The 23571-nt window shown below is 42.7% G+C and overlaps 1 protein-coding gene across 2 annotated transcripts in view; it reads left to right on the forward strand.

Annotated features, from left to right (window-relative positions):
- The window catches only part of LOC148146728 (uncharacterized), a 37238-nt gene that overhangs the window by 7708 nt on the left and 5959 nt on the right, over positions 1-23571 (forward strand). Inside the window, exons 2-4 of one of the 2 annotated variants that reach the window (XM_087997115.1) lie at positions 3015-3124; positions 7234-7321; positions 22726-22868. In XM_087997115.1, the coding sequence (XP_087853241.1) occupies positions 3039-3124; positions 7234-7321; positions 22726-22868 (317 nt within the window). In that variant the 5' untranslated portion in view covers positions 3015-3038. Of the gene's footprint in view, positions 1-2722; positions 3125-7233; positions 7322-22725; positions 22869-23571 lie in introns of those variants that run through there. The other variant, XM_087997114.1, reaches the window with a different exon arrangement.

Below are 23571 nucleotides of genomic sequence, written 5' to 3' on the forward strand. Positions count from 1 at the left end.
TGGGATACACCTCATTAGGCCTTGTGGATTTATGCACCTTTATGCATTGGAAACACCAAATATGTCCTCCTTATTAATCTTAACATTGTCTAGAACCTTTCCATCTCAACTGATATCCCCAGCTGTTCTGTGTTTCTCCTCTGTGAATACAGTTGATAAATATTCATTTTAAGACCTCACCCACATCCATTGGTTCAGGTTGTTCCTCTGGTCTTGAAGAGGTCCCACTCTTTCCCAAGTAATCTTCTTACTATATTACTTATAAAATGCCTTGGGGCTTCCCTTGATCCCAACTGTCAAAGATATTTCATGCCCTCTCATTGCCCTCCTAATTTCTTTTTTAAGAAACCCCCTATACTCTCTATATTTCTGAAGGGCTTCCTCTGTTTTTATTGCTCTGTATCTGACATATGCTTCCTTCTTTTTCTTTATTAAACTCACAATATTCCTTGACATTTATAGTTCCTGGACTTGCTGCCCTTGCCCTTCACTCTTAGTAGAACATGCTGGCCCTGAATTCTCACTATACTACATTTCAATGATTCTCACTTTCCAAATATTGGCTTACGTGGAAATAGCTGCTCCCAGTTTACATTTGCCAGATCCTGTCTACTGATATTGAAATTGGTCTTGCCCCAATTTAGACACTTAACTTCTGCATTATCCTTATCCCTTTCCATAATGACTTTGCAACTTACAGAGTTATCACTATCCACAAAATGCTCACTTCTGAAACTTTAATTGCTTGAGCACCTTAATTCCCAAGGATTAGGTCAAGCACTGCCCCATCTCCAGTAGGTCTATCTATGTACTGGCACAAAAAGTTCTCCTGGATGCACATTAAAATTCCATCCTGTCGAATCCTTTTATATTAAGGAGATCCCAATTGATGTTAGTAAAATTGAAATCCCCGACAACTACAATCATATTTCTCTCACACCTTTCCATGATTTTCCTTTCTGCTCCTCTATATGCCTATGACTACTGGGTGGCTTGTAGTATAATCCCAGCAAAATAATCACCCTTTTTTATTTCTAACTTCCTCGTGGCCTCATTTGAAGACTCTTCTTGGACATCCTCCCTCATTACTGAGATGATGACTTCTGTTATCAACAATGCAATGCCCCCATCTCCCTTATGACCCCCTCCCTCCTCACTAACGTCTGAAAAACTTCTATATGCTGAAATATTGAGCTGCCAGTCCTGTCCTTCCTTCAAACATGTCTTAGTGATTGCACAATATCATTTGCCTTATCAGTCAAGCTCCTTGCATTGAAATAGATACAATTTAACTTCCTGGATATTCCATGTGACTTATCCTGCCCATGTTTCCTCCATCTACTGAACTGTCCTAGCATTCCTTCCATATCTGATTAGATCTTGCTTCCGATTTTCCATCTACACTGTGTCCCCATATCCCTGCCTGAGTATTTTAAAATTTCCCCAACATTATGGGCAAATCTCCCAGCAAAGATATTTTTTGTAGAATTCAGAATTGTTTTATGGGTGCAAAGTATTTGGGATTTTGGTCATGAGTGGGATTAGATAAATACAAGTCTTTTGTTCTTTCTTTAAGTGCAGAAAATATTTAATTAAATTAAGATGATGGCTTACTATTCAGGTTGAATATTTTCCTTTCTTATCCTTTTATAGAGTGATATTTTTAATTTTGTACTTCTTTGATTGTTTGAACATTGGCAAAATTGGTCAGGGTAATACTCTACTAGTTATAAGCACGGATACATTGGTAAGGTTAAGTGAAGTAAGGTTAGAGAAAGACTGACACCATGGTGTATAAACATTAGCTTAGATCAGCCAAATCGAGCATTCCGTTTCTCTGCTACAAATTCTATGTATTGCAAATGTATATCTATAAATCTGGAATGCTGCATGTCTGATCTTTTAAATTGCTGACAATTTGCAATCACTTGGAGATATCTGTATAGACTGATGTGATACAAATTACTCATACTCAACATAATGTAAGTAATCGACCTATTTAATAATTTAAATAGAGTCAACTACAGCCAAGTGCTTAAGCCTTAAGCACTTTCACAGTCATATATCTGCACATTAATGTTAGCAACATTCTAATATCTTTGATCATGTACATTGATGATCAGCTTTATAAGTTTAATCTTCATTTAGTTATACACTATGCCAAAGGGAAGTCAGTGGTTTTAACAAACATTTTTGTTGCATTTTGTTATTCTGTTGACATTGTAATTAAAATGATATTATCATTCTCTTCTATTTGTGTTATTCAGGATATCTCTATCCATCTCTAAGAAATGGGCACCTAATAGTAAATAACTGCAAACTATTTGAGAGAATTCAGGGTTCAGGCAGCTCACTGATTCAGTTAAACTGAGAACAATGTTTTAATTGATGGGCAATAGTTGACAGTATGTTTTTAATTTATAGCTGCTATTTACTTGTTCTCAAAAGATACTGACACAAAATTAGCTTTTCTTTAAAAAAAAATAGATTTTGTTGGCCAAATAATACCAATTAGAAACAAAAACCGAAGTTACTGGAAAATCTCGGCAGGTCTGTCAGCATCTGTCAAGAGAAATCAGAGTTAATATTTCACTCTCGTGGCCCTTCCTCAAAACTCAGAACAGTTCTGAGGAAGGGTCACCACTTCCGAAACATTAACTTTATTTCTCTTCACAGCTGCTGCCAAACCTGCTGAGCTTTTCCAGCATCTTCTGTTTTTGCTTCTGATTTATAACATTCACAGTTCTTTCGGTTTTTAATGCCAAGTAGGTGTTTTGTTACAGATGGTGCAATAATAGATTTGAGCTACCAATGAGTTCAGTTTGATTTCAACATTGGGAACTTAATATCCTGTCTCAGATATCACATTGAACAGCTGATTCATTTTATCTCAATAATCAAAGATATACCTTATCAACACACACTGCTGCTTTGTGGCAGCCAATGTTTCTGGTAAATAGGATTTTCATATGCCAACATGAAAGTGGTTAACAGATATTTTTTCTTTCCAATAGATTCACAATAGCTTGCTTGGATCAATGAGAAAAGATACTATTTTGAGAGCACACTGGCATGCTACTCAAAGATGGGTGTACAGAAAACAACAAGAACTTGAGGGATTAAGGTACAAGAATTTACAGTATGGTATTTTTATGGAGCATTAGTGGAATGATTGTGAATTTTCTCAAAGATCTTTTAAAAAGATTGATTAATTTTCCTCACCCAGCATCAAACTTTGTCAGGTTCTAGACTGGATACTTGCTAGAAGCATACTATAAACCTATGGCTGTAATGTGCGATGGCATCATAACTAAATAATGCTGTCAGTCATAAGTTGCAAGCACATAATTCAAACATGTTCATTTGATCTCCTCTGGAAATTGTTATACAATAATTAGAAATATACAACAAACATGAAATATTAAAGTTTTATATATGCTCTAGAAAAGGACGTACTACACCAAGGGAAACTGTTTGTGTCTGAAAACTGGATTTGCTTTAATTCCAAAGTCTTTGGAAGAGATATTAAAGTTTGTACATTTCATTGTTACTTGATGACAAATGAATGGCTTTGGTGAAACGGACCACTATGATATTTTTAATTAGAAATGTACACCTTTATCGTGAGTGGGAAATCTCGTGGTCTATTTCGGTATCTGTAAAGATGAGCGAGGAATTAAGGATGGTTTAATCTTACGTTTATAAGATTGTTGAAAACTGTTGCATTATCTCACATTTTAGCATGTTAAATTATAAACTATCCATTAAAACCCATTTACAACAATACATTTACTTCTTAACGTTTGGTATTACCATAGCTATCTGTCTTGATAATAATAATTACTTAATCCCAAATGATAAAAGGGATAACTTTGATCTGTTTCCAGACTGGATATTGGTGAGACGGGTAGACAGATTGAAGAGTTATAGGAAGAGGCTGAAAGGGCTGGGGCTGTTTTCCCTGGAGCATAGGAGGTTGAGGGGTGACCTTATAGAGGGTTATAAAATCATGAGGGGCATGGATAGGGGAAACAGACAAGGTCTTTTCCATGGGTTGGGGGAGTCCAGAACTAGAGGGCATAGCATTAAGGTGAGAGGGGAAAAATTTAAAAGGGACCTAAGGGGCAACTTTTTCATGTGGAGGGTGGTGCATGTATGGAATGAGCTGTCAGAGGAAGTGGTGGAGGCTGGTGCAATTACAACATTTAAAAAGCATGTGGATAACTAAATGCAGGGACATGGGCCAAGCGCTGGCAAATGGGACTAGATTAATTTAGGCTATCTGGTCGGTATGGATGAATTGGACCGAATGGTCTGTTTACGTGCTGTCCATCTCTATGACGCTATGTCTCCATGTGAGAAACATACAATATAATAAAGCTAGTGCTTCCAAATAAACCTGTTGGACTATAACCCTGGTGTTGTGCGATTTTTAACTTTGTCCACCCCAGTCCAATACTGGCACCTCCAAATCATAAATTGTATATATACTTGCTGGAAAAACACTGACTTCACTATCTGTTGCCTTTCATAAATACTGGAGTAAAATAGATAAATAAATGCTGTTCCACATTGACTTCCCTGAAGACTTCAACGCCATAAATTTTGCTTTCACAGACAGTTCTCTTTCTCCTTTAGGCAAAGGTCTAATTTCTAATTAAATTGCAGGTCAAAATTTACAAAGTTAAAAGCTGAGGATTTGTGTGTCTCTGACCTTGATTACACATAGATCTGATGAATAAAATCATTGCCTTCTTTTCACAAGTAACTGATAATGAGGTGAATTTGTGAATTAGGGAGATCTCTTTTAATAAACCTTTTGTCAAAATCTGAATATTTTCTAGACGTTGATTACTTGAAGTTGAAGCTGAGAAGCCACACTGACACATCTCCAGGTCCTGATCACCGAATGTGCAATTAACCCTTTCCATCATCCTACCTTCAAATTCTGGGTCTTATGATTTATTGGAGATTTTTTTTCCCTCTGGGCTGTTGTTTTGATCCTATTACTGTAGGTGTTTTTTTGACGGTAATTCTTTTCAAAAGCCTCTACAGTCTATCCTTATGTATTCCTAATTCTCTTGTGGTTCACTGATCTTTCTGAATATTATCTGGTTGTTTAGTTTCTTTTCTCTACCAACAACTGGGAGAACAGTTATGAACTATTATTTAGATTAATGGCTAGCTGATCATTGTCACCTTGTTTTTGCTACATAGAAAATTTCCTGTGCATTCAGCATTTAGAAACATTCAACACAAAATGGGAGACTGAACTAAAACAAAATCCAAATAATGCTGAGATAAATCAAACTGAATAAGTGTTTACATCTGAGATATCAACTGCTTTCTGGTTTTTCCACAATGCTTCCTGACTTGTTAGTGTCTCCAATATTTTCTGCTTTTTCCACCAAACTTCAGAAGTTGCAAAACCTAACAAAGGCAGATAGAAAGAATTAAATAAGCATTTGATAATATACACTGACCTATTGAAGCATTTTTGTTCATATGTTCAAGTGTTGATACCTGAATATTTGGACAGGAGCCCGACAGCACACCCAGGATTTCAGCCAACTGGGTTGATGTTGATTCCGAGTGCTACAACCACTCTGGTCACATTACACTAAATCTGGTTTCAAATGGGAAGAGACAGAAGGTCTCAGATTCTGCCATAAACTGAGTTGATATCAGTGTTTATTTGAATTTGTCGCTATGCATCTCTGGTCCACGCTCAGAACATTAACAATTTAACTCTCCAAGCAGAAATCCAGATGTAAACAATAAAGTTTGGTGTTATGAGATAGATTGTAGAACAGTGCATGGCAATAAGGTCTCAATTTACTCTATGCAACATCCCTCAAATTTGCATAATTCCTTACCAGGCTGTAGCATCGGTGGGATAGCTATGGGATAGCTACAGAACTTGAAGTACATTGGTTTGAACTATCACCACTGATTCTTCTTTACAATCCCCAGTTTTAATATTTTGGGATTTGGCTTAGACCATAAAGAGGGATACATTTTCAAAATAAATTCCAAAAGGAATTCATAAGAGCTATTAGGCTCATCCATCCAGAATGACTTTACAGTCTTGTTACTGCACCATGTACAGTGGAACCTCGATTACCTGGCATTCGATTATCTGAATTTCGGAAGATTCTGCAAGGTTGCAAGGTCCTGATGCTCAACTAAACTATGTTATCCGGCATTTGATTATCCGAACATTTGATTATCCAACAAAATACTCCCCGCTCGTGTTGTTCGGATAATCAAGGTTTCTCTGTAATTGTTTCTTAAGTGATTGCACTTTGACATGCATTACCTCATTCAGGAGTGCATCATATGCTCATTCTTGTGTTAAGATTTACAGAATTATAGACATTTGCAGCACAAAAAGAAATAATTTGACCCATTAAGTCTGTATCAGCTGTAAAAGAGCTCTCCAACCTAATCTTATTTTCCAGTTCTTGGTACCTTGTAGGTTACTGCACATCAAGTTTAATTTCCAAACACTGCTGTAGCCTGATTTCTCAGCATCCCTCTAATCCCTTTACCAAATACTGCACTAAATGATTTGTGATTGATATTTCTACTAAGGGAAATAGGCCTCTCCTATCCATCCAATCTAAATCCTTCATCATTTGATACAAATCAATTCTATCTCTCCGACCTCCACCCTGCCCCCCATATTCACAGCCAATTGAGAATTTTACTCCTGGTGTGTCTTTTTTCCCCTAACTGCACTAAATCTAACTGAATTATGACCACTGCCACCAAAATGTTATTTCACTGATACTGAACTGTTTCCACTAGCATCTTCTGATTTCCAAAAACTAAGCCCAGAATTGGATCTTTCTCCTGTTGGGGTTGTTACACACCAACCAATAAATTGAATGCATTTTGAGAACCCCATATTGTCTGCAGAATTTACATTGATTTCTTGCAAATTAATATTAGAATAATTGAAATCCTGTTATTATGGTTATATTGTTTTGGCAGTTCAGAAATGTTTCTTCCCAATATCAGTGTTAAATTTACCTTGTACCAACTTGAATTTGTAAAATAGAATCATATTTTTATGGAACAGAAACTAAATTGCACAAACAAATTTACTGAACAAATTATTAAAATTTAAGGGATTTGAGTTTAAAATTACTTTTTTAGTACTGGTTTATTTGCTCAGTGGCATGCATTAACCATAAGATTTTAAATTGCTTTTTTTGGACAACTAATCAGGGAAGGAGAAGAAGAGGAAATGAATGGGAATGAATTGCAGATATATGTGGATGAACGTCAAGAAGAGGAATGTCTTTTCTTAAAGCAGGTAAGATTTTGGCTAATTTGATCTGCACAATTGTTGAGCACATTGGAAGTGCACCAGTTAATGATGACTGATAGTTAACTGCAAAGCTTTGTTTAAATTTTTAACAAGGTACATATGTTGTACTTTCTTTAGTTTGAAAAGGGAAGATCCCTGTGACTTAACATATGCAGTTTCCAGTACACCAAAATCTGCCACATTATCATCATTGGTGGTCTCTCGCAGATGAGGATGACTCTCTTCCAGTCTCAGGATGAGTCCATAGGTGGCTGTACAGACAGATGTGTCTTCTGCAGCTCTTTCTTACTTGGAGCAGAGGTGATTGCGGGAAGAGGTGGGTGGGGCATTGGTGTGGCAGTGTGCTCCTTTTGCTTTTTTACCTGGCTTCTGCTTTTTCCTGAAGACAACTCTCGAGGTTCCAGATGCCTTCTCTAATGCTCCTCCTCCATTTTTGACAGTCTTGAGCCTGTGATCTGTGGGAATGCTGCACTTTTCCAGTGAGGCCTTGAGGGTATCACTGAAGTGCTTCATCTGTCCACTTGGGGATCGTCTGCTGTTTTGAAGCTGGGAGTACAGCACGTGGTTGGGGAGGCTATGTCAGTTATGTGGACAACGTGCCCAGTCCATTGTAGCTGATCAAGGGCTAGTGATGTTGACGTGGTCAAGGACACTGGTGTTGATGCGTCCTTCTTCCCAGTGGATTTGCAGGATCTTGCGCAGACAGCATTGGTGTTACTGCTCCAGCACTTTGAGGTGTCTGCTGTAGACAGTCCATGTCTCAGAGCCATATAGGAGGGTGGGAACCACCATAGCTCAGTAAACCATGATGTTGCTATTGGGTCTGATGCTGTTGTGCGCAAACCCCCTTTTCCTCAGGCAGCCAAAGGCTGCCCTAGCACACTGAAAGTTGCGCTGGATCTCTTCATCAATAACTGCTTCGCCTGACAGGACACTCCTGAGGTATTGGAAGACATTAACGTTCTCTAAGGCCTCGCCATGGACCTTGATGAGGGGGTTTGCTCCACAATGCCAGGGCAGTTTGGTGGAGGACCTTCACCTTGTGGATGTTCAGGATGAGACCCATGCTGTCATATGCCTCAAAACATGTCACATTGTTAGCTTGACTGACAATTCCAAATTGGTTGTCAGCATGATCTTTTGCACATTCAGGATTATGTTACAAATATTGTCCAATTGCAGAATCATATCTCATGTGAGATTTGCAAGTGAGGACTGGTTGGATACAGGCAGTGCTTTTTTTGTTGTAAACAGCCAAATGGATATGCTGTTTGATACAATCGGCCAGTTTTTGGATATATGGCCTATATACCTGGCATCAAGCCAGCAGTAAAATCCATTTATCACATTGCTTACTTGTGCAATAGTACATCTTTTTGGCTTGTTGGAAACGTTCTGTTCATGACAAACAGCATTCGTACTCCTACTGCACAGGAGCAGAGTTTAACTGCTACCTTCGTCTGTTGCTCCTATTGTTTACATATTTCCAATACATTTTGAATTTGCATCTGCAGCAAATGCTGAGAGAACCAACAAGAGAGATAATTCTACTTGGCCTCATCCTTATCGATCTGCCTATTGGCAGTTGTGTCCATCCATGATAGTATCAGCAGGATCAAACACAATCCTGTGGAGACAAAGTCCCATCTTCAACTTAAGGATACCTTCTATCATCTGTGTTACACTACCATCATGCTGAATGGTTTACATTTCGAACAGATCTAGCAACTCAAGACCAGGCATCCATGAGATGTAGTGGGTCATCAGAAGCAACAGAATTGTATTCAGTCACAAACTGTAACCCTGTGGCACAGCATATCCCCATTTTACCATCATCATCTAGCTAGAATATCAACCCTGGTTCAATAGAAAGTGTAGAAAGGCATGCCAGGAGCAGCACCATACATAAAAATGAGATATCAACCTACTGAAGCTATAATACAGGACAATTGGATCTGCCAAATAGTGGAATCAGTATGCAATAGATAGAACTAAGCAATCTGACAATGAACTGATCAAGTCTGAGCTTTGCAGTCCTGCCACATCCAGTCACAAATAGTGGGTGGACAATTAACAACTAATGGGAGGTGGAAGCCCCACAAACCATTCTCAACAATGGGGAAGTCAGCGTCAAAGACAAGGCTGAAGTATGTGCATCCATCTTCAGTTGGAAATGCCAAGTGGATAGTCCAGCTTGGCCTCTTCCTAAGGCAACCACCATTCACAGTTTAATTTACTCAGTGTTCAGGAAGGAACAGGGTACTGTAAAAGCTATTCCACCTGACAATATTCCAGGAATAATGCTGAAGAATTGTACTCTAGAAAGTGTTGCACCCCTGGCCAAGCTGTTCCAGTACAGCTATAACACAGGAAAATTATCCAGTTCTGTCCCTTGCAAAAAAATTGGATTAAACTCATCTCCGCATACCTCGACACAGTCCTGTCCCCCTTAGTCCAAGAACTCCCCACCTACGTTCGGGACACCACCCATGCCCTCCACCTCCTCCATGATTTTCGCTTCCCCGGTCCCCAACGCCTTATCTTCACCATGGACATCCAGTCCCTGTACACCTCCATCCCCCATCACGAAGGACTCAAAGCCCTTCGCTTCTTCCTTTCCCGCCGTACAAACCAGTACCCTTCCACTGACACCCTCCTTCGACTGACTGAACTGGTCCTCACCCTGAACAACTTCTCTTTCCAATCCTCTCACTTCCTCCAAACCAAAGGAGTAGCCATGGGCACCCGCATAGGCCCCAGCTATGCCTGCCTCTTCGTAGGATATGTGGAACAATCCATCTTCCGCAACTACACTGGCCCCACCCCCCCACCTTTTCCTCCGCTACATCGATGACTGTATCGGCGCCGCCTCGTGCTCCAACGAGGAGGTTGAACAGTTCATCCACTTCACCAACACCTTCCACCCCGACCTCAAATTCACCTGGACAGTCTCAGATTCCTCCCTCCCCTTCCTCGACCTTTCTATTTCTATCTCAGGCGACCGAATCAACACGGACATCTACTACAAATCGACCGACTCCCACAGCTACCTGGACTACACCTCCTCCCACCCTGCCCCCTGTAAAAACGCCATCCCATTCTCCCAATTCCTTCGTCTCCGCCGCATCTGCTCCCAGGAGGACCAAAAACGTACAACCCAGATGGCCTCCTTCTTCAAGGACCGGAATTTCCCCCCGACGTGGTCGACGATGCCCTCCACCGCATCTCTTCCACTTCCCGCTCCTCTGCCCTTGAGCCCCACCCCTCCAACCGCCACCAGGACAGAACCCCACTGGTCCTCACCTACCACCCCACCAATCTCCATGTACAGCGTATCATCCACCGTCATTTCCGCCACCTCCAAACGGACCCCACCACCAAGGATATATTTCCCTCCCCTCCCCTATCAGCATTCCGTAAAGACCACTCCCTCCGTGACTCCCTCATCAGATCCACACCCCCCACCAACCCAACCTCCACTCCCGGCACCTTCCCCTGCAACTGCAGGAGGTGCAAGACTTGCGCCCACACCTCCCCCCTCACCTCCCTCCAAGGACCCAAAGGAAACTTCCATATCCGCCACAAATTCACCTGCACCTCCACACACATCATCTATTGCATCCTCTGCACCCGATGTGGCCTCCTCTATATTGGGGAGACAGGCCGCCTACTTGCGGAGCATTTCAGAGAACACCTCTGGGACACCCGGACTAACCAACCCAACCACCCTGTGACTCAACACTTCAACTCCCCCTCCCACTTCACCAAGGATATGCAGGTCTTTGGACTCCTCCATCGCCAGACCACAACAACACGACGGTTGGAGGAAGAGCACCTCATCTTCCGCCTAGGAACCCTCCAACCACAAGGGATGAACTCGGATTTCACCAGTTTCCTCATTTCCCCTCCCCCCACCTTGTTTCAGTCAAATCCATCGAACTCAGCACCGCCTTCCTAACCTGCAATCTTCTTCCTGACCTCTCCGCCCCCACCCCAGTCTGACCTATCACCCTCACCTTGACCTTTTTCCACCTATCGCATTTCTGACGCCCCTCCCCCAAGTCCCTCCTCCCTACCTTTTATCTTAGCCTGCTGGACACACTTTCCTCATTCCTTAAGAAGGGCTTATGCCCGAAACGTCGATTCTCCTGTTCCCTGGATGCTGCCTGACCTGCTGCACTTTTCCAGCAACACATTTTCCGCTTAAATCTAATCAGACCAATTACTGCATGACATCAACACATTTTTATATGGGATTGTTGACAGTGCTAGGAGAAAGTGAGGACTGCAGATGCTGGAGATCAGAGCTGAAAAATGTGTTGCTGGAAAAGCGCAGCAGGTCAGGCAATATCCAAGGAGCAGAAGAATCGACGTTTCAGGCATAAGCCCTTCTTCAGGAATGAAGAAGGTGTGCCAAGCAGGCTAAGATAAAAGGTAGGGAGAAGGGACTTGGGGGAGCGTAGGGGGATGAAGGTGAGGCCTCTGCTGAGGACTGATCTTTCATCCTCAGAGAGGGGGAGGTCTGGAGAGATGGTGAAAATACAGCAGGGCTGGGAACTAGGACCTGGTGTGGGGCTGGAGCTGGGAGTGGGGGAGGGGTTAGGCATGTGGGCGGAGCTAGGCGTGTGGGTGGACCCCAACGCCCTATCTTCACTATGGAACCCAACACCTTATCTTCACCATGGACATCCAGTCCCTATACACCTCCATCCCCCATCATGAAGGCCTCAAAGCCCTCCGCTTCTTCCTTTCCCGCCGACCCAACCAGTACCCTTCCACTGACACCCTCCTTCGACTGACTGAACTGGTTCTCACTCTGAACAACTTCTCTTTCCAATCCTCCCACTTCTTCCAAACCAAAGGGGTAGCCATGGGCACCTGCATGGGCCCCAGCTGTGCCTGCCTCTTCGTCGGATATGTGGAACAGTCCATCTTCTGCAGCTACACTGGCATCACCCCCCACCTTTTCCTCCGCTACATCGATGACTGTATCGGTGCTAACTCGTGCTCCCACGAGGAGGTTGAACAGCTCATCCACTTCACTAACACCTTCCACCCCGACCTCAAATTTACCTGGACCGTCTCAGACTCCTCCCTCCCCTTCCTAGCCCTCTCTATTTCTATCTCGGGCGACCGAATCAACACGGACATTTACTATAAACTGACTAACTCCCACAGCTACCAAGATTACACATGCTCCCACCCTGCCCCCTGTAAAAACGCCATCCCATATTCTCAATTCCTTTGCCTCAGCCGCATCTGCTCCCAGGAGGACCAATCCCAATACCGAACAACCCAGATGGCCTCCTTCTTCAAAGACCGCAATTTCCCCTCAGACGTGGTTGACGATGCTCTCCACCACATCTCCGCCACTTCCCACTCCTCCGCCCTTGAACCCCGCCCCTCCAATCACCACCAGGACAGAACCCCACTGGTCCTCACCTACCACCCCACCAACCTCCAGATACATCATATCATCCTTCGTCATTTCCGCCACCTCCAAACTGACCCCACAACCAAGGATATATTTCCCTCCCCTCCCTGGAAAGACCACTCCCTCTGCGACACCCTCGTCAGGTCCACACCCACCACCAACCCAACCTCCACTCCTGGCACCTTCCCCTGCAACCGCAAGAAATGCAAAACTTGCGCCCACACCTCCCTCCTCACTTGCTTCCAAGGCCCCAAGGGATCCTTCCATATCCATCACAAATTCACTTGCACCTCCACACACATCATTTACTGCATCTGCTGCACCCGATGTGGCCTCCTCTACATTGGGGAGACAGGCCGCCTACTTGCGGAATGTTTCAGAGAACACCTCTGGGACACCTGCACCAACCAACTCAACTGCCCCGTGGCGGAACACTTTAACACCCCCTCCCACTCCACCAGGACATGCAGGTCCTTGGCCTCCTCCATCGCCAGACCATGGCAACACGACACCTGGAGGAAGAGCTCCTCATCTTCCGCCTAGGAACCCTCCAACCACAAGGGATGAATGCAGATTTCTCCACCTTCCTCATTTCCCCTCCCCCCACCTTATCTCAGTCCCAACCTCGGACTCAGCACCACCTTCTTGACCTGCAATCTTCTTCCCGACCTCTCTGCCCCTACCCCCTCTCTGGCCCATCACCCTCACCTTAACCTCCTTCCACCTATTGCATTCCCAATGTCCCTCCTCCCTACCTTTTACTTTAGCTTGCCTGGCACATCTTCCTCATTCCTGAAGAAGGGCTTATGCCCGAAATGTTGATTCTCCTGCTCCTTGGATGCTGCCTGACCTGCTGCGCTTTTCCAGCAACACATTGTTGACAGTGCTATCAAGCAGTATCATGAAGAAACAATTTGCTCACTGATACTCAGTTTGAGTGCTGTCAGGGCCAGTTAGCTCCCAACCAAATTAAAACCTTGGTGCTAATATGGACAAAACAGTGAACAGCTGGGCGGCACGGTGGCTCAGTGGTTAGCACTGCTGCCTCACTGCACCAGGGTCCCAGGCCGGATTCCAGTCTTGGTTGACTGTCTGTGTGGAGTTTGCAAATTCTCCCTGTGTCTGCATGGGTGTCCTCCAGGTGCTCTGGTTTCCTCCCACAGTCCAAAGATGTGCAGGTCAGGTGAATTGGCCATGCTAAATTGTCCCGTAGTGTTAGGTGCATTAGTCAGAGGGAAATAGATCTGGGTGGGTTACTCTTCGGAGGGTCGGTGTGGACTTGTTGGGCTGAAGGGCCTGTTTCCACACTGTAGATAATCTAAAAAAATCCAAAAATGAGGTGAAAGTGATTGCCCTTGATGTCATGTAGTAGGAAGTGTGGACTGCAGATGCTGGACTTATGCCCAAAATGTTGATTCTCCTGCTCCTCGGATGCTGCCTGAGCTGTTGTGCTTTTCCAGGACCACTCTCTCGACACTGCCCTTGACATCAAGACAGCGTTTGACACAGTATGGCATCAAGGAGAGCTAGAAAAACTGGAGCCAATGGGAATTGGGGGAAATACTCTCCATTGATTGGCCCAAAGGAAGATGGTTATTGGAGGTCAATCTTCTTAGCCCCAAGCATCACTGTAGGATTCCCTCAGGGTATTGTTCTGGGTTAAATCATTTCTGCTTCATCAAAGTCCTTGCCTTCATTATAAGGTCAGAAGAGATTATGCAATTAATCGGAATGTAATTAATCATATTATATGTCTACAGTAAGTTAGTTACAAATACCAATCAGTGATACCATTTTCATGAAGCAGTTTCTTGTGGTAATTTTATGTTATTGTGGTCAAGTAAATAATCAGTTAAACAAAGTACAACATCTCTTTTAATTACCTCTTTATGCTGAATTAATCACTGAACTTTTAGTTTAACATTGTGCACATACGCAGCTGGCAATAATTGGTTCAATATTATGCACATGTGATAGTTAGCTATAAGTGGCAGTGTGCAGGTGTCAGAAAATAGGTCCTTTTCCTTTCAGATAGCCAAGAGCTGCAGTTTGGCCAGGCATTGGTGCAAGATCCAGAAGTGGTGGAGCAGGAAGACTGTGATGAAGCAGCAACACAGTCACTCACTTTCACACTTTCAGCCACCCATTCAGATACTGACACTCTGAATAATTAAACAATAGAATAGAAGTGGATCTACCCATTAGTGGCTGCCAGGGCAGGAGACAAAAGTAGCATAGATGACATATTGCCAGTGGGCAATGTCACAGTATAACTCTGCTGAAAATGACTCCAATGAGCACCTCAAAGATATGGGTTACATAAGACATCTAATGGAAACTGACTTGATTGGATCTGGACATTATTTTTTCATAGGGGACTGTGGATTACATGTCAACATTGTCACTGTAATATTTTAAATTCAGCAATAGAGGCTGTAAGCAAATGAGATTTATTATTATGTTATCATTTATTTGAAAACGCTTCTTTCAGTAACCTACAAATTATCATTTGGTGAGTTGAAGGTCAGGTTGGGTGAGTTGAGAATAGGGAGGGACTTAATTGAGCCACAGGGAGGTCAGGAACATGCTGTCAGACAAAGAACAAATATCTAGCTAAGCAGTGATCCAGTTTTGGTCTCCTGGTATGGAAAAAGACTGCACCACGAGATTGGTGACTTAAATGAAAAACAAGGGAGCAAAACTGAGAGTTCTGATTTTATCCCATAGTCGCATCGGTGCATTTCTAAACCAATAGAATGCTATGTCAACCATATTGCATAGCCCCATTTTACAGCAGTTGAAGTACTTGGTTCAACCTTAGGAAGATTAGGCATTCTAAATTTTTTCAATTTCAAGTTAGGTTTAGGAACATAAAACAATCATATCCTCTTTATGTTACCACTTACTCCACTCCACTACCACTGCCATAGATCCAATGGGCTTATTCCTTATCAAAACATCAGAACTGTAGTTCACATATTTAGGCCTCCAGATAATGATGTGGAAATGCATTGATAGCTGCATGTTTAAATTGGGGATGATGGAAGTATGATTATTGACATTGAGGCTTTTTGAATTCAAACAAGGGCTGAGAAAGAAAGACATAGAACATAGAACGTTGCAGCGCAGTTCAGGCCCTTCGCCCCTCAATGTTGTGCCAACTTGTGAAAATAATCTGATGCCCATCTAATCTACACCATTCCATTATTATCCATATGTATTGCCAATGCCCATTAAATGCACTTAATGTCAGCGAGTCTGCTACTGTTGCAGGCAGTGCGTTCCACGTCCCTACTACTTTTTGAGTAAACAAACTACCCCTAATATGTGTCCTAAATCTATCACCCCTCAATTTAAAGCTATGTCCCCTCGTGTTAGCTTTCACCATCCGAGGAAAAAGGGTGGACACTAACCCTCTGATTATCTTAAACGTCTCGATTAAGTCACCTCAACCTTCTTCGCTCCAATGAAAACAGCCTCAATTCCCTCAACCTTTCTTCATAAGATCTTCCTTCCATACCAGGCGACATCCTAGTAAATCTCCTCTGAACCCTTTCCAAAGCTTTCCTTTCTATAATGCGGTGAACAGAACTGCATGCAATACTCCAGGTGCAGCCTTACAGCTGAAGCATGACCTTGTGACAAATGGCAACACACCATTTGCCTTCTTAACAACCCTATCAACCTAGGTGGCAACTTTCAGGGATTTATGCACCTGGACACTGAGATCTCTGTACATCTACACTGCCAAGACTTTTACCATGAGCTCAGTACTCTGCATTCCTGTTACTTCTTCCGAAGTGAACTACCTCACACTTTTCCACATTAAATTCCATTTGCCACTTCTCAGCCCAGCTCTGCATCTTATCTATGTCCCTCAGTAAGCCAAAATATCCTTTGGCATTATCAAAAACTCTGTCTACCTTAGTATCTGCCGCAAATTTAGTAATCCATCTTTCTACGCCCACATCCAGGCGAAAGTGAGGACTGCAGATGCTGGAGATCAAAGTCAAGTTTAGAGTGTTGCTGGAAAAGCACAGCAGGTCAGGCAGCATCCGAGGAGCAGGAAAATCAATGTTTTGGACAAAAGCCCTTCATCAGGAATGAGGCAGGGAGTCTCTGGGATGGAGAGATAAATGGGAGGGGGGGGTGTGGCTGAGGAGAAGGTAGCAAAGAGTACAATAGATGGATGGAGGTGGGGATGAAGGTGGTAGGTCGGAGAGGAGGGTGGAGCGGATAGGTGGGAAAGAAGATTGGCAGGTAGGACAGTTCATGAGGATGGTGCTGAGCTGGCAGGTTGGAACTGGGGTGAGGTGGGGGGAGGGGAAATGAGGAAACTGGTGAAGTCCACATTTATGCCCTGAGGTTAAAGTGTTCTGAGGCGGAAGATGAGGTGTTCTGCCTCCAGGCATTGGGTGGTGAGGGAGTGGCGTTGGAGGAGGCCCAGGACCTGCATGTCCTCGGCAGAGTGGAAGGGAGAGTTGAAATGTTCAGCCATGGGGTGGTGGGATTGAATGGTGCTGTTGTCCCGGAGATGTTCCCTAAAGTGCTTTGCGAGAAGGCTTCCAGTCTCCCTAATGTAAAGGAGCAACGGATACAATAAATTACATTGGTGGAGTTGCAGGTGAAACTTTGATGGATGTGGAAGGTTCCTTTGGGGCCTTGGATGGAGGTGAGGGGGGACATGTGGGGACAGGTTTTGCAATTCCTGTGGTGACATTTTTTACAAACCAACCGACTCCCACAGCTACCTGGATTACACCTCTTCCCACCCTACCTCCTGCAAAAATGCTATCCTGTGTTCCCAACTCCTCCACCTCCACCGTATCTGCTTCCAGGAGGACCATTTCCACCACAGAACACACCGTAATTTCCCTTCCCACATGTTTGAAGATGCCCTCCAATGCAACTCATCCACATCCCGCACCTCCGCCCTCAAACCCCACCCTTCCAACTGCAACAAAGTCAGAACCTCCCTGGTCCTTACCTTCTACCCCATCAACTGCAACATCCGCCGACATTTCCACCACCTACAAACAAACCCCACCACCAGGCATATATTTCCCTCCCCATCCCTATCTGCCTTCTGCAAAAATCATTCCCTCCATGACTAGTTGATTAAGTCCTTGTTCCCCAACAACCCACCCTCCCCGCTAGGCACTCTTCCCTGCCACTGCGCCCACACCACCCCCCTCACCTCCATCCAAGGCCCCAAAGGAGCCTTCCACATCCAAAGTTTCACCTGCACATCCACCAAAGTCATTTATTGTATCTGATGCTCCCAATGCAGTCTCCTCTACATTGGGGAGACTGGATGCCTTCTCACAGAGCGCTTTAGGGAACATCTCCGGGACACCCGCACCAATCAACCCCACCGCCCCATGGCCGAACATTTCAACGCCCTTCCACTCTTCCGAGGACATGAAGGTCCTGGGCCTCCTCCAACACCACTCCCTCACCACCCGACACCTCATCTTTCGCCTCAGCACACTTCAACCCAGAGCATCAATGTGGACTTCACCAGTTTCCTCATTTCCCCTCCCCCCCACCTTACCCCAGTTCCAACCTGCCAGCTCAGCACCGTCCTCATGAACTGTCCTACCTGCCAATCTTCCTTCCCACCTATCCGCTCCACCCTCCTCTCCGACCTACCACCTTCATCCCCACCTCCATCCATCTATTGTACTCTTCGCTACCTTCTCCCCAGCCCCACCCCCCTCCCATTTATCTCTCCACCCCAGAGGCTTTCTGCCTCATTCCTGATGAAGGGCTTTTGTCTGAAACGCGATTTTCTTGGTCCTTTGATGCTGCTTGACCTTCTACGCTCACGTCCAGATCATTTATAAAAATGACAAACAGCGGACCCCAAACAGATCCCTGCGGCACACCACTGGTAACTGAGCTCCAGGATGAACATTTCCCATCAACCACCACCCCTGTCTTCTTTCAGCTAGCCAATTTCTGATCCAAACCACTAAATCACCTTCAATCCCGAAAGTGCAATAGCCTACTATGTGGAATCTTATCAAATGCCTAACTGAAGTCCATATATACCACATTAACCATCTTACCTTCATTCACCTGTTTTGTCACCTTCTTGAAGAACTCAATAAGGTTAGTGAGGCACGACCTACCCTTCACAAAACCATATTGACTATCCCTAATTAAATTATTCCTTTCCAGATGATTATAAATCCTATCTCTTATAACCTTTTCTAACACCTTACCCACAACCAAATTAAGGCGCATTGGCCTATAATACCAGGGTTGTCCTGACTCCCCTTATTAAACAAGAGAACAACATTTGCTGTCCTCCAGTCTTCTGGCATTACTCCTGATGACAATGATGACATAAAGATTGAAGCCAAAGGCTCTGCAATCTCCTCCCTAGTTTCCCACACAATCTGAGGGTAAATCCCATCCGGCCCAGGAGTCTTATCTATTTTCAGATCTTCCAAAATTGCTAAAACCTCCTCTTTGTCAACCTCAATCCCCTCTAATCCTGTAGCCTATATCTCTGTATTCTCATTAACATTGCCCTTTTCCAATGTGAATACTGTTGAAAAGTATTCATTAAGCGCTTCCCCATGTCTTCAGATTCCACAAACAACTTTCCAGTACTATGTTTGATTGGCCCTCATCTTACTTTAGTCATTCTTGTATTCCTGATATCCTGTAGAAAGCTTTAGGGTTTTCCTTGATCCTATCCACCAACAACTTCTCATGTCCCCTCCTAGCTCTTCTTAGCCCTTTTCTGGCTAACTTATAACTCTCAAGTCCCCTAACTGAGCCTTCATGCCTCATCTTCACATAAACCTTCTTCTTCCTCTTGACAATAGCTTCAACTTCTTTAGCAAACCATGGTTCCCTCTCTCAACAACTACCTTCCTGTCTGACAGGTATATACTTATCAATGTCCCGCAGTAGCTGTTCCTTGAATAAGCTCCATATGTTTTAGATGAGATCTATTTAGCAAATCAAGGGGGCAGGTGATTGACATATTGTGAAGGCTAGTAAAACGAAAGACAGTCATTCATATTTTATTGAACAAATGAAATCGATAACTCAAATGTCCTTTGTTTGTGTGAAAGTGATGACTAGAGGCACTGTCGTGGTTAGCAGAGTAGGGTGAATCAATTAGCGTGAAGACCAGGAAATGAGGTAAGTGTCTTATTATCCATAGAGGTAGGACTTAGGTTGGAAAAATAATATTTCAGAAGCTCTGCTACAAAAATGGGACATTGTTAAAATATATAAAATACTGAAAAAGAAACTATGGTAAAGCAAATTAAATGCTTCCAGGAAGAAGGCTGAAAGACAATATAAACCATGTATTTTGCAATGTTTACAGTGAGGCTGTAATAGAAATTGTTATACGTTGTTGTATTGTCTGTAAGGAGCCAGGAAGTAATTGCTAGGAATCAATTGTTTTGTCTAAGTATCCAAGGGGCTACATTTATGGCAACACTGGAGAGTCAGGTGATGTGTAATAGAAACCAATCTAAGGGAGCCTTCTTCAGGCAGATGGCAAGCAGTGTTAAAGCAATGTTAAAGAGCTCTAACCTTTCCAAGACTGAATTATTTCTAACATATATACTTTTTCTAACATAATGAGGGAACCAAATACAACATTCTTAAATTTGCTAATGATACAAAACTGGGCAGGATTGTGAATTGTGAGGACGAGGCGAGAAGGCTTCAAGGTGATTTAGACAAGTTGAGAGAGTGGGCAAACACATGGCAGATGCAGTACAAAGTTGATGAATTTGAAGTTTTACACCTCAGTAAAATACATAAAGAAAGAGTATTATTTAAATGGCAATATGTTGGTAAATGTGGATGTACAAAGAGTTCCGGTGTCCCTGTGTACTCGTCAATCCAAGTAGACAGGCAGCTGCAGCAAGCAATTCGGAAGGCAAATGGTATATTTGTCTTGGTCGCAAGAGATTTGAATTCAGAAGTAGAGATGCTTTACTACAATTATACAAGGCCTTGGTGACACCACACAGTTTTGGTCTTCATAACTAAGAAAGGATATGCTTTTCATACAGTAGGTTCACTTGGCTGATACTGGGACAGCAGGACTATCCAAGGAAGAGAAATTGGTTCAAATGGGCTTGTATCCATTAGAGTTTAGATTAGATTAGATTATTAGATTACTTACAGTGTGGAAACAGGCCCTTCGGCCCAACAAGTCCACACCGACCCGCTGAAGCGCAACCCACCCAGACCCATTCCCCTACATTTACCCCTGCACCTAACACTACGGGCAATTTAGCATGGCAATTAACCTGACCTGCACATTTTTGGACTGTGGGAGCACCCGGAGGAAACCCACGCAGACAATGTGCAAAATCCACATAGTCAGTTGCCTGAGGCGGGAATTGAACCCGGGTCTCTGGCGCTGTGAGGCAGCAGTGCTAACCACTGTGCCACCGTGCCGCCCACCTAGAAGGATAGAAGGGAATCTGATTGAAATATATAAACTTTTAACATGGCTGGACTGACAAGATGCAGGGGGAGGATGTTTTCCTGACTGAGTAATCTAGAAGCATGGGACAAAGTCTCAGGATACTGGGTAGATCACTTAAGACTGAGAGGAGGAAATTTTTCATCACCCAAAGGGTTATGGGATTCATTATCTCAGAAGGTTGTGGAGGTCAAGTCACTGAACATATTCAAGAAAGAGATAGATACATTTCTAAGTTTTAATGGCATCAAGGGAGATGTAGAGAATGCAGGAATACGGGCATTGAGGTAGAAGATCAGCCATGATCATACTGAACAGCAGAGTAGATTCAAAGGGCTGAAAAACCTACTCCTACTCCTTTATACCATATTTCCATTTTCTCTCCATACCCCTTCATGTCTTTAGAATCTAGAAATATATCTATCCCTTTCTTGAGTATGTTCAGTGACTTCTGTGGTAGTGAATCCCACAGGTTCACTACCCCTTTGGGTGAAGAAACATTTCCTGCTCCTAGTTTCTGTATGGAGACCAAAATACATAATAGATATAACGGAAAGTACATCATCAGATCTGAAAAGAAACATTTAGGAAGAGAAGTAAAGAATTCAGAAATGAAAGTTAGTTAGACAGTTAAAAAGTAATTGATTAACTTCTAGTTGAAACATGACAGGAATCAGAAGCCCCTAGATATATTATAGGACACAACAGCCCTTGGCCAGATGAAGCAGAAGAAAGAGTAGCAGATTGGTATTCTGTAATGGAGCAGTTGTGAAGATCTATGAATTCACATGATCAATGTTGGGAATCAGAATGCATATTTCTAATCTTTCTTTTCAGAATATTTGGGGATTAGGCTTGGTGACTAGTTGGTCTTTGCTTATTATATTTATTTCTATTTTCACATTGACTCAATAACTTTGGATTGTTTATTTCCCTTCAGAAGGCTTTAATTTTTATTTCACTTGTAGATATTAAAAGGAATGGACTATTGTTGACTCAACCATGCCAATTTATTCTGCCATTGCAAAGTTAGATACAGTTCTCAGGAGATGAACTATTAAATTCTCAGCTGGATTTTGCATGTGGGTATTTTTAAGTTACCCACTGGATATTAAATTTTTTATTTAAGAAAGCAGAATAATTAAATAGTGTCACAAACCCATGACCTAACTGTGTGTTATATAAATTAAACCAAAGAACGCTAAAACTCTGGACTAACAACCTATTTATATTTAATACTGTAATTAACAAGATGTAGGTGACTATTTTTGATGTCCTTCTCTGATGCCCCTGTGCTTCTGGATTATGCATGTTTGTTGCACAGCGGTATTCTCTGATGTATGAGGCTGCACTGAGACATGGTTCAGATTCCAACTAATAAATCATTGTCATGGTAGCAATTTATCTACTGTAGAGCTGTCAGGTGAAATATGGTCACACCTTATCTCAGCTAGCACTAAAGATTAATGATCCACCTTTCCACAGCTAGCTCAGTTTGAGAAGGAGATCCAAGAAAAAGGGAGGAAGGAATGGGAGCGACAGGAGGCTATAATTAGGAAACGCAAAGAAGAAAATCAAGACAGATGGAGAAATTTCCATTATATCACACTGAACCAACGCATCAGCAAGTAAGGTTTTCTTCTGACTGTGAAGACAAACTCCGAAAATAAATTATATAATTCAAATAAATATCGACCCTAATTTTCTGTAGCAGTTTTACGACTGAATGTTACCAGTATGTGGCACAACCTTTGTGAAGTGTTTGGTGATGACAACTTACTGAAATGCCTACTTTATTGTAGCTAGTCATGCTTCTATTTACTGTTGAATTCTCACTGCCATAAAAAACTCATACATGTAAACAATCTCACAGGAGTATAAATAATGCTTATTTATTTTTCAAGAAGACAACTACAGTTTTGCTTGCCTCCAAATAAAACGTGCAAATAAACGATTGGCCCTGCCATATTCTTTGAAAATTTATTAAAACAGAAGTCTTCATGAAGTCAAAATGAGTTCAGATAATTTCTATCAATATTGCAATCTGTTTAAGATATCTAATTGATGCAACATGATATCTTTTTTGGGCCTGTCATTTTTCTATTTATCAGTCAGTTCTATTCAAATCAAGGTAGATAACTGGTGTAGCAGCGCTAATTAAGTGACATATTGCTTAATCTTCAAAGGTCCAGTTTCTGCTGTAGCAGGGCATCCAATGGCACATGATATTAGGTAAACTTGTTCATAGACATTAAGGTTTTAATATTTTTTGTGTCATAAGTTAAAGTGTGAACTGATAATGGTTATTGGTAAGAAATTGGTCAGATTTGA

The sequence above is a fragment of the Chiloscyllium plagiosum genome, unplaced genomic scaffold (assembly GCF_037043375.1).
Source record: "Chiloscyllium plagiosum isolate Xiang-an unplaced genomic scaffold, Cpla_swu_hap1 HiC_scaffold_19, whole genome shotgun sequence".
Lineage (NCBI taxonomy): Eukaryota > Metazoa > Chordata > Chondrichthyes > Orectolobiformes > Hemiscylliidae > Chiloscyllium > Chiloscyllium plagiosum.